Here is a 13,857-nt window from a genome sequence, read left to right on the forward strand (position 1 = left end):
CTAATCTTCTATGATTTCTTTTGGAAAAATAAAATCTCATTCAAGAAGCAAATCATAGCTGTAAGTAATTGAGAATATTTGTGAGACTCAGCACTAAGATATAGAACAAGTATACATATAGAGAAATACCAACAATCCAATTCTCAATTTGATGAATCACCCCAAACTCTGAAATCAAAAAATCTAACAACAAAAATTTCAAAAATTGCATACTCATAAATTAAAAACCAGCAGCAGCAGGGTTTAGAACAAACATTTAATCACTAACAATACAGAACCTTGTGTATTATTAGTTGATATGATGCAAGGTGCTTTTCTAGATTTTTATTCTCCCCCTCAGAAAATGACAGTTTTCCATACGAAATTGCCCCTAACAATACAGAACCTTGTGTAGAATTCTGCACAAATATTACAAATAGGATTATATATTATCAGTGGCAATATCCAAAAGGTTAACAAAGGAGAATATACCTTGAGAAGCTTATCTTTCGGTGGTGGACCTAGATAAAATCCTTCTTTTATACTATTAATAAACAAAAGTCAATATGACAAGAAAAGAAAATATACAAATGTAGGTAGTTATGAAGGAATAGAAACCCGTTCATACCCTGGAAATAAGAATGACGATTTAAAGGAGCCATTTCCAATCACTGGGCCATCAGGTTGAGAGAAAAAGGATAGCTGAATGATTTCCCGAAAACAGAGACAAGAAAAAAATAAATCTAGCAATAATTAATCATGCTTCACCCTTCAAGCAATCAGCTTCACCAATTAATCATGCTTCAAGCAATCAAAAGCAATGTTTAAAATAAACAATTAATCACTCTTGATGTGAAGAACATTTCAAACAATGTCAGGAAAATATTCTAATAACTAGCAATCAGCTTCAACAATTATTGATGCTTCAAGCAATCAACAGCAAAATTTAGAACCAACAAGTAATCACTTTTGATGTGAAGAACATTACAAGCAGTTTCTGAAAAATATTCTAATAACTAGCAATCAGCTTCAACAATTAAATGAATTAATCATGCTTCAACAATTATTATTACAATCAACAAAGTTTAATCCTAGGGTTAGAAGCTAGAAACCTGGAGAAATGCAGAGTTGGTAAAGACAGTGGCGCGACGGAAAGTGTCGAATAGAGTTTACGCCCACGGGAGGACACTGCGCGACGAAAACTGGCACTGGCGATGGTTGCGATTCTCGAAGACTAACTTCGCGACGGTCCGTGGATGCGGAACAGAGCTGGCTAACGTTGGCTCAACGGATGTTGCGATGGCGGCAGTGGCTGGACAAAAGTGGCGGTGGCTCAACGGAGAGTGAGAGTGGAGACTGATAATGTGAGAGGTGAGAGGTGAGAGTGGAGGCTCGAGAGAGGAGAGGGGTGAGGTCTGTGTGCCTCTGTGACTACCGACGTCCCCCATGGTGTACACTGCACTCCATAGACCATGAACTAAGACCACCGAACCGGCCTACCCGACAAATTCAGACCTGAACCCGAAACCATGGCCACGTTGACCCCGAGCCGTGGAAGCCCCGACCTATTCCCGGGGGCCTTAACCGTAAACCCTTACCCGTGATCCCTGACCGACGTAAACATACCAAAAATCTGAATTAATTTTTAATTGTGCAACACTAAACACGAAACCACATGAACCATGAACCATGAACCTTGTCCTCACCCTTTTGAATCCTATTGGAACTGGATAATCTTACCAGTACTGCTTATGTCATTCTACGGTCACAGCATTCAGCAAGGACTTAATTAAATTTCATAATGAATACATTAATGTCAATTATCCGTTTTCCCATCCTTCCACAACTACCTAGAAACCTATAGGCTGCCACATTTATTAAACAAAGTTGTGTGGTGTTGAATTAACTCCGTATTAAATGTTACACTTCAATATTTAAATTAGTTAGCCTTCTATTAGTATTACTTTCAACTTGACGTGGAATGACTTGAAAGTTAACATCAATTGCATGTGATGCGCTATCATACGTCAAAATAACGGGAAACTTCAAAAATAATTATGCAATGAAAAAACTGTAACATATTCAAAGCTGAATGTAACGATGATTTTCATTTTTCCGCTCTACGAACCCTTCTAAATTATACCAAGCATAAAGAAACACATTGTCAGTACAACATAAGAACGTAACACAAACTTAAAAGTCATAATCCCTAGACGGCTACACCCAAAAAGTTGCATACTAAACAATTCAGCAGAAACCCTAAAACCATCAACCATGAGCCGTAACCAAAAAACCCCAAACCCTAAACACTAAACCGGACTACACAAAACAACATGAACATAAACAAACCACAACAAAGCTAACATCCTCGACGGCCGTGCAAGGCTTCGCAAGCATTCAGGCGCTTCCTCGGCAGAGCGTTCTCATTCTCCAGTTCAGTGACACGGGAGTCCACGGACAGCCTAGAAACCCGCTGCAACTTCAGAATCTGTTCCTTGCAACGTTTAGCCGCCTGATAATTGAAGTCCAGGATCTCCTTCTCGGACTCTCCCACAACTGCCTGCAGAGATACAAAGGCGGCATCTTACCTTTCGAAGGCAGAAAAATTGACTCCATCCGGCGGTCCACTCACTAGCACCATATACCCATAATAGTGCTCGCCCTAGAGATGGTCGCAATCACGCCGCACAAACACTGGAGGATCTGTCTCAAGGGTGTTGCATGCCTTGCGCAGCATCTGCTCAAAGTCCTCCACGATGACATAATCCTCAAGATTCACCTTGGGTACAACCTCTGAATGTTCAAACACAAAAAAACAATAATAATAAGTAAACCGCAACCAAACCAGGGAATAAAATAACATTAAATCACCTACCGTCGTCGAAGGGAACGACGCAAGGGGCAGTGCTTCGGGAAGAACTACTTCCATCACCAACGCTGGGAGTCGACATTGTTCCAACCCAAGAAACAGCGTTTCAGTAACAACAAGATGTAGTAGCCGTCAATGTTATTCACAAAATGCTTTGCGAACTAATCTCGAACATAAAACTTATTTATATATGACATGCCTCATCAACTTCTCCAATCCAATTATGTATACACTGTTTAATTAATTCGACAGTCACACCGCTTCCCCAGGGCTTTAAATTCGATAATAAATGCGTTAAGCTCACGTATCCATTTTTCCTACCTTCCACCATAAGTTAAAGGCCTTTTTATCTCACATTAAACGCTTCACAATCTCTCTTTTCTTACTGATATACGAAACAATTTTTAAGAACAAAAAACTCAACAACATGATAACACTAAAGGCCTTAACTACGCAGGTTACAATTATTATTCATATAGTAAACGAAAAAAGGAAAAATATTTGGCCCAACATTTATTATATTTTTTTCCCAAGACGTGGAATAATATCTATAACTAATTCGAGTTTTTTCCTTTATTACATTTGACCTTTACTCTAACGTTTAATGTTACGCATACATTACTGGGAACCTATCTGCTACACTCCAGTTCAGGATTCCAACGGGATTCGTGGAATTATAAATATAGAGGCACATACCTTTGCCACACTCCATATCCTAAACTCTAAACACATATCCCCCATCCCCATCGAAATAGGAACCAACAGGAACAAACTGAAAATGACAATCGACCATTTCTCAAATATCGCCTACCTTCCGAGCGACATTTGGGTTGCATTAACCATTAAAGTTGCGTCAAACTCCATTCGCGACCTGTGCAGCCTCAGAATGACCTGTAAGGCTGCACGCGATGCGGCAAACGCCGATATTGTTCACCGCATTGTTTATATCCCACCACCGTATGCCACGCAATGGTGGTGGAGCATCAAAACGGAGGCAAGGAGATTCTTTAATCGCTACATGGCCACAGGCCATCCAGAGCTTCTGTTCCGGGTGGCGCTTCAGGAACTCTTCATGAGATGTAACAAAGACGTTGGCATCCGCATGTTGAATAGTGCAACAAGTACAGGCCATGAAGTAGCCAAATACGCACTCTCCATGACGTTGCTGCTTCGCATGGACGACGACAAGGCAAAATGAAACGGGCTCAACTGTATCGCGAGCTTGCTGTGGCTGGTTTACTCGCCGATTATAACGCAAGGTGCTTTTCGATTTTATCATTGTCGTGGCTGGGTGAGGTCCAGATGCCCCAAATAGAAGAACAACAAACGGTGTGTGCCTCGCCTAGGTGCTCCACCAGGGGTCACATGGGTCTTCTCTATGACTATCACAGACGGGCAGCAGACCGAAACTCCATCCATGCTTTCGGAGGGGCCGCTCATATCCCCTGCATCTACTGTCGTGCGGACTACGAGTTGCTAGTCTTCCTCAACCTCCCATGAGTTGGATTTTCCATGTCTATTTATTGTTTTGGTGTTTACAATTCTCCTTTCATGTGCTGAGTTATAAAATTCCATATAATTTTAGGATTGAAAAAAATATTAGTGAAATTTAGAATCCAGTTCATTTTGCATTGTTTTAAGTTAGCATTTGATGTTTACTGATAAAATCAATTCACAACTATATTTTTTCAAAAATTACAAACATATTAATTACAAATTCTAAAATATATTTACATTTTATTTCAAACAAATTATATTTTATTTCCACAAATAACAGATCAGATAAAGACCAGATACAGATAAATATTGCAAAAGATTACTTTTTTATCTTACTGGTCTCTAAAATTATGTTTGTATTTCAATCTAATTTCGAAAATTTCGATTTACTCAATTTAGTCTCCTAACTTAATAGTTATGGCTCACGTTGGTTCCTGATATTATTTTTGTCACAGTCTCACTAAATCATTAACGACATGCTGAGATGGACTAACGACTACTACATTATACGTTCTAGCGACTATTTGACGTGACAATTGAATTTTTTTTACCTTAATTTTTTTTCAACTAAACACATGAAACCCTAATATGAGAATAAATTAAATCAAAATTCAACATAATTTTTATCAATGTTTTCAAATTCAAAATTTTTATATCAAAATTAACTAGGATTTTTCTTTAAATTAAAAATTTAATGAAATAGGGACTTTAATTATCTTAACCAATGTCCTAATTAATTACTTTTATGTCTTAAACAAACTGTATATGAGAAGAAAAAAATTAATTTGTCTACTTTAATAAATAGTTATTTAACTAAAATGAAATAAACTATTTTTTTTAGAAATTTTGTAACAGTTAATTAATATTATATATCTTTTGTTACACTACATTTAGTTATAAGCTTCTTTATATATATATATATAATGTGATATATTTTTTTATAAAAATAATTTAAAAAAATCTAATACTTAATCTATTATCTTTTTAGTTTTAGTCCAAATTATATATTTTTATTGTTTTTGGAAAGAAAATCTTTTAAGGAATTTAATAATATGTGACGAGGAACACTGAATAAATTATACAAAAACTAATTAAAACACAACATAAAAACATCTTTAGCAAAAGATGAAATAGGCGTCTTTATCTGAGTGGTCACCCAAAATTAAACCTATAGGTTTTATTTTTATCATCTAAAGCAAAAAAATTCTCTAACTATATTCACTAAGTTAGATTTATTCATGTTTTCAGATAGCAAAAGTATAGGTAACCAACAACATTTTTGTTTAATATTTGAACAATGTGAATTAATAGGGTTAAAAGAGTAATTTGATCTTAATACTCATATATACACTGACACTCTAACATTATTAACTTCAAAGATTACATATATTTATTTCTGGTACTTGCAGAAGGACATATGTCAGCCCCGCATTCGATCACTTTTCAACCGTTAGAAATCGATCACTTTCCAACCGTTACAAATGTTACAGTTACACAAACTCAATTTCGTCTTCGTTGGGTTTAAAAATCACCAAATCCAACCTCCCATCTGAAACAAACTCAAGACACCTCTCCCTTGGAATCTCGACATGGGCCGTGCCAACAAGAGATACTATGTTGTTTTCCGTGGGAGGGTCCCTGGTATCTATAGTTCCTGGCCGGCCTGACATAGCCAAGTTAACGAATTCAGGGGCAACCTCCATAAGTCTTATGAAACCTTTGACGAAGCTCGTATGGCGTTCGAACAATTCCTATCTGCCAGACGATTACACAGTCAGCTCACCAACAATTGTCCTCTACTGCATCAAATTCATCCAACAACCATTCACCAGAACCCATCGCCGATTCTTGACCAACTACTTCCATTCGAGGAAGTCATACATAGTCATCTTCCAAAACAACAAGGAGACAACCACCCAATTGTCCGTCAAAACAACCGGTTCAACCAAATTCAGCGGCAACAAATTCCCTACCAGTGGATCCTATTTGTCTTCGTTGTCATCTTGGTCCTATACGTAGCTCTGGTTAGGAAGTAGGCTCCTCTTAACCTTAAACCACCACCTACCACCATCTGTTACCTGCATTGTAGCAGGCTTATTTTTTCACTGTCTTCGTTTGTTTACTTTTTAACATATATTCTATTGTATTAATTACCCATTAATGTAATACTCAATACACGCATTAAGTCAGCGAAGTATAATTATTAAAACGTGATTTTAGTACTTAAACCCATTAATCCATTTTTTCTCATCCTGTGTTCCCGACACCTGAAAACAAACAGAACATGCATTCCAAAAGCGACCCCACGACAACTTTTCCTCTATACACTGTGTCACCACAGGTTCAGCCTTACAGTCCAACACAGTCCACAGAACAAGACAAAATCAAATCAAGGGTAATATTTTTCTCCTGGAGATTTATCTTTCCCAACATTTAAAACAACCACTGCACAATAATGACAATAAAAATTTTGGCTCAAACCAACGCTATTCATTGTATAATTAAGTTACGACTTTAATCAGAACAGGATCATCATAAATTAACACAATTTTTCCTACATTATCTACTAAACCTTCCCATTCAACAACAAACTACAACATATTACATACTACTTTGCGCTTTAATCACCAAACTAGGACACACATGATTAACTGAACAATTACAACATATCCAAATACTGACGACACATTCAGCACACACACATCAAAACCTCTCTCCTTTGACATGGCGTCTTACAAGGGAATCGTAACTGGCCTTCAGCTTCTCGTAAGATTCTTCCAGTTGACCTACCCTGGCCCGAAGCGCGTTATTTGAGTCGCCAAGAAGCTTCGCCTTTCTATAGTTATAATCCCGAATCTCTTTTCCAGTAACATCAAGCAACACGCATAGCATCTCATAAGCAGCATCTTTTCTTGCAGCTTTCTCAACCATCGAGAAACGACCAGTGACAAATAGCTCTATCTCAAATGGATGCCCAGGAATAACAGCCATGAAGCCAAAGAACGGGCCTTGCTCTCCGACAAATCGTTCCACCTTAAAGAAACAGGGGCAAGGGATCTCTGCCTCTAGGCAAACTTTCAGCAACCACTCCTCCATGCTGCTCACAACTGCGAAATCCGCGTTAAGCTCCTCGGTCGGAATTACAGGAAGCCCTTTTGCACAGCCAGGGAACAACAAAAAATGAATAAATAAATAATTTTAATAACACGACATAAAATGACCAGAATATACAACACTAACAAAACTCCAAATCGAATAAAATCAGTAAATCACATTCCATCACTGCAGAGCAGAGCTTCATAAATAAAGTAACTATTCAAAAGTGAACGCAGTTTCACAAGACTTACATGAAACAATTGGCCGGCAAGGATAGCCTCCGCCGGAGATAGCCAACCTCTTTTCACCACATCCATCTGGCGTCAATCCACCTGTTTCACCAGTACGATCTTTCTCAGCACAAATCGAGGACATCCTCGATTTGAAGCACGAGCATGCGTGTTTAAAGCTGTTGAATCCGTGAAACTCAGTGAATGTATAATCCACAACTTGCTGGTTCGCCTCCTCCCAACTGGTGTATACACCCGGCTTGTGCCCCTTCGTAATGGCAATAAACAAGAATCGTTTCATATTCTCCTCCATCTCTTCTACATTCTCCTATCCTTCATACTGAAGTTGCCCTTATATATAAACGTTTATTCTCCATTCGAAATTAGGTGCTTCGTTGTTACCCTTGTTTTTTTTCCTCATACTCAACATGATTATTAACTAACGTTTTGTCAAATTTATAAAGTTCAATTCCTGCTTCGATTTTTTTTTTTGCCGATTCCCTTGAAGTTTGTTTTATTTTCGGAATCCAAAAATGGAAGCCCACAAACTTTAACACAATATAGGCCCTAACTGGACCAAACAATTTCACCAGCCAAACAAAAAATGGGTTTCAGTCTCACCCTTTAATTTTCGGCAATTTACAAACCAGCCCCCAATGGGGGTCAAATTGAAACTCCACCCATTAACCCCTCTCTCCCTTCACTGGTGAACATTCCACCCGACACATGCCACATCAGCGTCCTTCATCTTTGCGTGGCACTCTCTCAAGCTGGACACCTACATGGTGCATCAATCTCCTCAATTGGACAGGTGCATGCTATAACTCACCAAAACAAAAGTTGGAGGCCTGATTCTTTCACAACAAAAGTACATTGAGGAAGTATTGAAGAAAGCTAATATGGATGGGTGCACAAGCTGTCACACACTCCTACCATCCACTGTAAACTTCTCAGCTTTTGGGGGCTCGAGCTTTGGTGATCCTCAGCTCTACAAGTCTATAATTAGAAGCCTACAATTCTTGACAGTAACTAGACCAGAAATCTCCTACAGTGTCAACAAATTGTCGCAATTTGTTCAGGCTCCCTTGGATACTCATTGGAGGATGGTGAAGAGGATATTCCGGTATCTCAGTAGGACAAGAAATTATAGCTTACAGTTGAATAAAAATAGTTCGATGCAAGTGACTGCTTATTACAATTCAGATTGGGCTAGAGATCCTGATGATCGAAAGTCCACGAGTGGATACTGTGTGTTTCTAGGTTCTAACTTGGTCTCTTGGGCTTCAAGAAAGCAGACAGCAGTGGCACAGTCAGAAGTTGAATATTGAAGCATGGCTGATCTAGTGGCAGAATTGCTATGGATTAAGAACTTAATGGTTGAGCTCCAGTTTTCCCCAAAAGAAACACCACTGATGTACTGTGATAACTTGAGTGCAGTATTGCTAGCTGTCAATCCAATACTTTACCCTAAGTCAAAACACTTTGAGATAGATTTACATTTTGTGAGGGATCATGTGAACAACAAAATTGTCAGAGTAAGTCATATTCTAGGAGCAGTTCAAGTGGCAGATATTTTAACAAAAGCAATACCCTCAGAGAGCTTCCTACACTTCAGAACCAAACTTGGCATCACTAAGTTGGACTTTGACAAAGAGGCTGAGCAACAAGAGGACAGTGACAACAACAAATGATAATGAGGAATATTGAATTACTGCTTGCTGTAAAGCTGTCATTAGCTATCATTTTTTTAAAGAAAAATAGAAAAAGAAAGTGGAGATGATGATAGGAGTGTTGAGTTAGTAAGGTGGTTAGTGTTATGCGTTTTATTTAGTTAGTTAGGGAGTTAGTGAACAAGTTAGCTGCATATTAGTTGGGTATTAAGTTTTCATAGGCTTCTAGATCCACACATTGCTACAGCTATAAAAGCAAAAGCACTAACTCACTGTACGATTTGATTTTCCAATTCACACAATGCAGTATCACATTTCAAATCCAATTTTACCAAATCTCTTTTTCTTCAACCTCTCTTCTCTTCAAATCTTCTTCTTCGTATGACCACTTATACAGGTTCTGATACCTTTCACAATACAAACCAAATAAAAACTTATCACTCGTATACATGACAAAACCTAAGATTTCAACAACTTTTAATTTCAACTAATAATAAAAACGTAAGCTAAAGATAAAATTCTTAACAGAGGACAAATACAAATACTTATATCTAAGGACACATTTCCCCACATATCTTAATACAAATATATGTTATCAAATTATTTCCATGCTTTTTTTATAAGTTCAACTTACTAACAACAAAAGAGACAGTGAACAAGATAAGTTCCACAAAGTACATCTAATAACAAATTGATACAGAAAGATAATATAAACTAAAAAAAAGACAATTACATCAGTTTTTCTAAACAAACTATATACAATAACCACCCGAACACTACATTAAGACCCTGCACAGCCTCAAAACAATTCAAAAAAAAATTAAAAGCATAAATGTGATACGTAAATTCTAAAATCCACTGGTGTGAAGACGAAATATTTAACTCTTTAGGATTTTCTATCCGACGGTGATCACGGCGAACAACAGGCTGTTGTGGCAGCAGAGGAGCTCCCTCCTCCTCCGCGTTCTCTGCTTCGCGTCTCCCTCTCTACTTTTTTTCTTCCAGTTTTTTCCTCCCCCCTCTTTCCAATGAATTTCTTCTTTGGCGGTGCATCCAGTAGCTTCAATATTCTATGCAATGGCTTCTATTTTTTCCTCCATCAGAGAGTATTGAAAATGGAAATCTTATCAGGAAAATTCAAGAGTTTTTGCTTTTGATTCAAGATCTTACCAATGAAAATGATGGTGCTGCTCTACTGAGTTAGAGAGAGTTTGAGTGAATGGTTTGAATTCAAAAAATTAAGTTTAAAAATTTTCTTTTATTTATAAATGCCTGGCAACTCCAAAATTTGAAAAAAAAATTTTAAGAATCGGCGCCAGTTTTTCCAAAATTGGTACAACGAAGTGTTGGAAAGAAAATTGAAATTGATGAGTTTGGAAGATTCTAATTTAATTTGATGATGAACAAATATTATTAAAACAATTAATTACAAAATTATTAATTTGATCTTAATTCATACTTGCTTAATTAATAATTTTGTGCGTGTAGATTTGTTATTGGGCCGAATAGAAAAGAAAATCCGAAGCCCAATATGAAATCAAAATTCAGCCTCATATGAAATGAATGTTGGCTGAATTGTTGTGTTGGGCCAGATTTAACGTTTGTGGTTACAAGCCCAATTATAATCTTTGCTAAGTGATCCAATGCTTGGTCCGAATCTTGTTGAGAAAGAAAGCAAATTGTTTTGCTTCATTGCTTCCAACGGATCCCACCTCTCATCAAGTGATGGATTTCAAAATTCAATTAATTTGAATTTAACTTACATTGGGAACCATGAGAGAGAAAGTGTGATTGACATGATTGATTGCTTTAATGCTACACGCTACTCAGCATAGAGGGAAGTAAAAGTAACTTACTTTAATTAATTTGTTCTATTTCATTTAATTGCTTTTCTTTCAAACTCTATCTTTTCTCTCAACTCTCTTTTTTTTCGGTCATTACATAGCAAACCATGGAAGCTACAGCTAGCCACCGAAGAGAAGAAGAAGTACGCTACAAGATCATCACAATGATTTCAAGAAAAAAACATAAAGTATGCTGTGGCTAAGATTCTCATTCACTTGTGGTAAGATTTTGTGAAGAGATCTTGGCTTCTCCATACCAAAAATGGTAGAGAAGATCTCAGCCAGCAAGGAGAAGATCTTTGGAGGGATGGCTTGTCTCTAATCTTGCTCAACCACCACAGGAGGTAGCTACAGTGGCTACGTGATGAAAGAGGCAGAGATAGGAGCAGATGAAGCTATCATCATCATGAAGTATCAAGGGCCAGGAGTTCATCTTGGAGAGCAAGAAAAGATGAAGGGCTCGGATTGATGAAGATTGGTGACCAAGGAAGGACTAGAGGTAATTGCATGTTGGTTTTTGCATGGGTTATGTCTTCTCTCTCTTTGGCCGAACCGGTTCTATTTTGAAGAAGAAGAAGAAGATTAGCTTGGTTTGTTTGGTTTCAACCTTGAAGGTTTCCCCTTCTCTATATAAGGGTGAACAGTCAGGGTTTGATTCAAGGAGTGAGAGTGCAAGGCACAGGATTCTCAGAGCTACCTAAGCTAACAGAATTTTCATCTCCTTCAATGTATTCTGTTTTGTATTTTTCTATTTAATTTTGTCATGTCTTGAGTCTCATGGAAAAAGGCAAACAGTGAGGTTTGTAAGAAAAATTCATAGAGCAGAAAAAGGCAGAGGGTGCAAAATTAAAAGAAAAAGCCATAGATGTCCTTAGAATTCCTTTGTACATCTGTGTTGTGTATCATAATTCTGTGAGAATCCCCTTGTAAGTTGGGTTCGCACTTTACAGTTGAAAGCTTGGTAGTGACCAAGTTAAGTTCAGGATTAGGTTTAGAATTATGGACTTGTCCCAGATAAGAAGGGTAGTTCCTAGGGAGAATTGGTGTATGTAATCAAAGATGATTATAGTGAAATTCCATCATTGTTGTGATGGAGATTGGATGTAGGCTGCACTGCACTTAGCAGCTGAACCAGGATATATCTAGGTGTAATTCTCTTTCTCTTCAACTCCATTTTCTATTTCTACTGCACAGGAGATAAAACCGCAAAATATCTCGTGCCAAGTGATGAGACAAAAAGAAAAGTCTCGTGGCTAGGGACGAGACAAAAATCAAATAAATATCCAGAAGTTATTTCAAAGACCAGCAAGTGTTCTGAAGTGAAAAAGGGGCTAAGATTCAACCCCCCTTCTCTTAGCCACTGAAACCATCAGAAATGATGCTGCATTTTTTAGATGTTTGCATATTCAGTTATTATACATAGGTTAATATCTTTTTTACAATCTTCATTGTCTTTTCTTGGAGCCACATGTCAATTGTTGGAGCTTAACACTTGTTATAAATTTAGCTGCTCCACTCGTCAAGAATCTAATCATTTACTACTCTCCTATTATATATAGAGAGATTCTCAATTTATTAAAATATATATTGTTGAGCTAAATAAACAATACAAATATGATTTTTATTTGGGTTGATAACCGAAGTATAATTTTGATGTGTTACTTAGTATTTCAAGTCTAAATTATTAGTGTGTAGCCCAAAAATAATAAATCCAATAATCTGAATCTCAGCGCATTGGACCAAACTTTGAGTCCAACCCATTGTTTTCATGATGTAGTGCTTCAGGTAAAGTTCAGAAAGAAGAAAAGAGCTCACTTTTTTAACAAACATCAAAGAAAAAAGGTTGCGTTACCTTTTATTAGTCACAAAATCAGAAGAAAGAAAAGCTAATTTTGAAAGTCAATGTCTAATCAAAACACGATTAAAAGTTAAAGGTAATTTATTTTCATTTACATGCAAGTCAGTTATTTGTTGTTTTCTCCTTCCCTCTACACAACTATTTTGAGTAAATTGAAGAAAGTGGTGGTCACTTTTCTCTGCTGTGATTCAATGGCCAAAATCTATGTCTTTTGATTGCTAGTCCAGAATTTGGAAAACTACTACCAAGTAAGGACATGTTTTTTTGGAAACTTGGCCTCACATAGTTTGTAAGTTTTATTTTGTAAACTTTGTCTAACGTAGCTTGTGTGTTACCTTATGGAAACTTTGCCTCACATGGTTTGTGAGCTACATATTCCAAATCTTGGATTTGTGAAATGACAATATATAATCCTTGTGTAAATGTGCATTGTTACTATGTTTACAGTTTCTTTCAACCATGATTCTGTCAATCAATTACACACAAATCATGAAATGTAGAAAATATTCATAACTGACTAAACAATGTCTATTAATCTAGAACCATAGTTTATTACAATTTCATAGTCTTTTCTTTCACTACATCCCGAAATTGTACCCATTACAAAACACTAAATTTACAAGTTCAAAGGCATATTAACATTATACAGCTGTAACTAGACTACATCCATTCCCTATTACAATGCCCAGCAAAATCAACCCAAACACTTTCCATCTGCTAAGAGCACCACTGTTCTTCTCATCGTTTTTGACCTCATCCATCTTCTTCTCTATTTCTGCAATTCTTTCTTCCATCTTTTTCGTTGGGTTTGCTA

The 13,857-nt window shown here is 37.0% G+C and overlaps 2 protein-coding genes and 1 long non-coding RNA gene across 4 annotated transcripts; 2 read left to right on the plus strand and 1 right to left on the minus strand.

Annotated features, from left to right (window-relative positions):
* Positions 1–242: 242 nt before the first annotated feature.
* Positions 243–697, minus strand: LOC107487948 (uncharacterized). Of its 2 annotated transcripts, none has more exons than XR_001591839.3 (3): positions 608–697; positions 472–523; positions 243–398 (listed from the first exon to the last, which is right to left on the minus strand). It is a non-coding gene; the product is annotated as an uncharacterized LOC107487948 (long non-coding RNA). The 2 variants fall into 2 exon arrangements; XR_008009445.1 differs by having other exon boundaries at positions 472–515; positions 608–691.
* Positions 698–3,626: 2,929 nt separating this feature from the next.
* On the plus strand, positions 3,627–4,046 carry LOC107487933 (uncharacterized). The gene has a single exon (XM_016108630.1). It carries the CDS (start codon positions 3,627–3,629, stop codon positions 4,044–4,046), a length of 420 nt encoding a protein of 139 aa, XP_015964116.1.
* Positions 4,047–8,570: 4,524 nt separating this feature from the next.
* Positions 8,571–8,999, plus strand: LOC107487932 (secreted RxLR effector protein 161-like). Its single transcript, XM_016108629.1, has one exon. The coding sequence runs from the start codon at positions 8,571–8,573 to the stop codon at positions 8,997–8,999; it is 429 nt and encodes a 142-aa protein (XP_015964115.1).
* The last annotated feature ends 4,858 nt before the right edge of the window (positions 9,000–13,857 follow it).

The sequence above is a fragment of the Arachis duranensis genome, chromosome 5, assembly GCF_000817695.3.
Source record: "Arachis duranensis cultivar V14167 chromosome 5, aradu.V14167.gnm2.J7QH, whole genome shotgun sequence".
NCBI classification, from domain to species: domain Eukaryota; kingdom Viridiplantae; phylum Streptophyta; class Magnoliopsida; order Fabales; family Fabaceae; genus Arachis; species Arachis duranensis.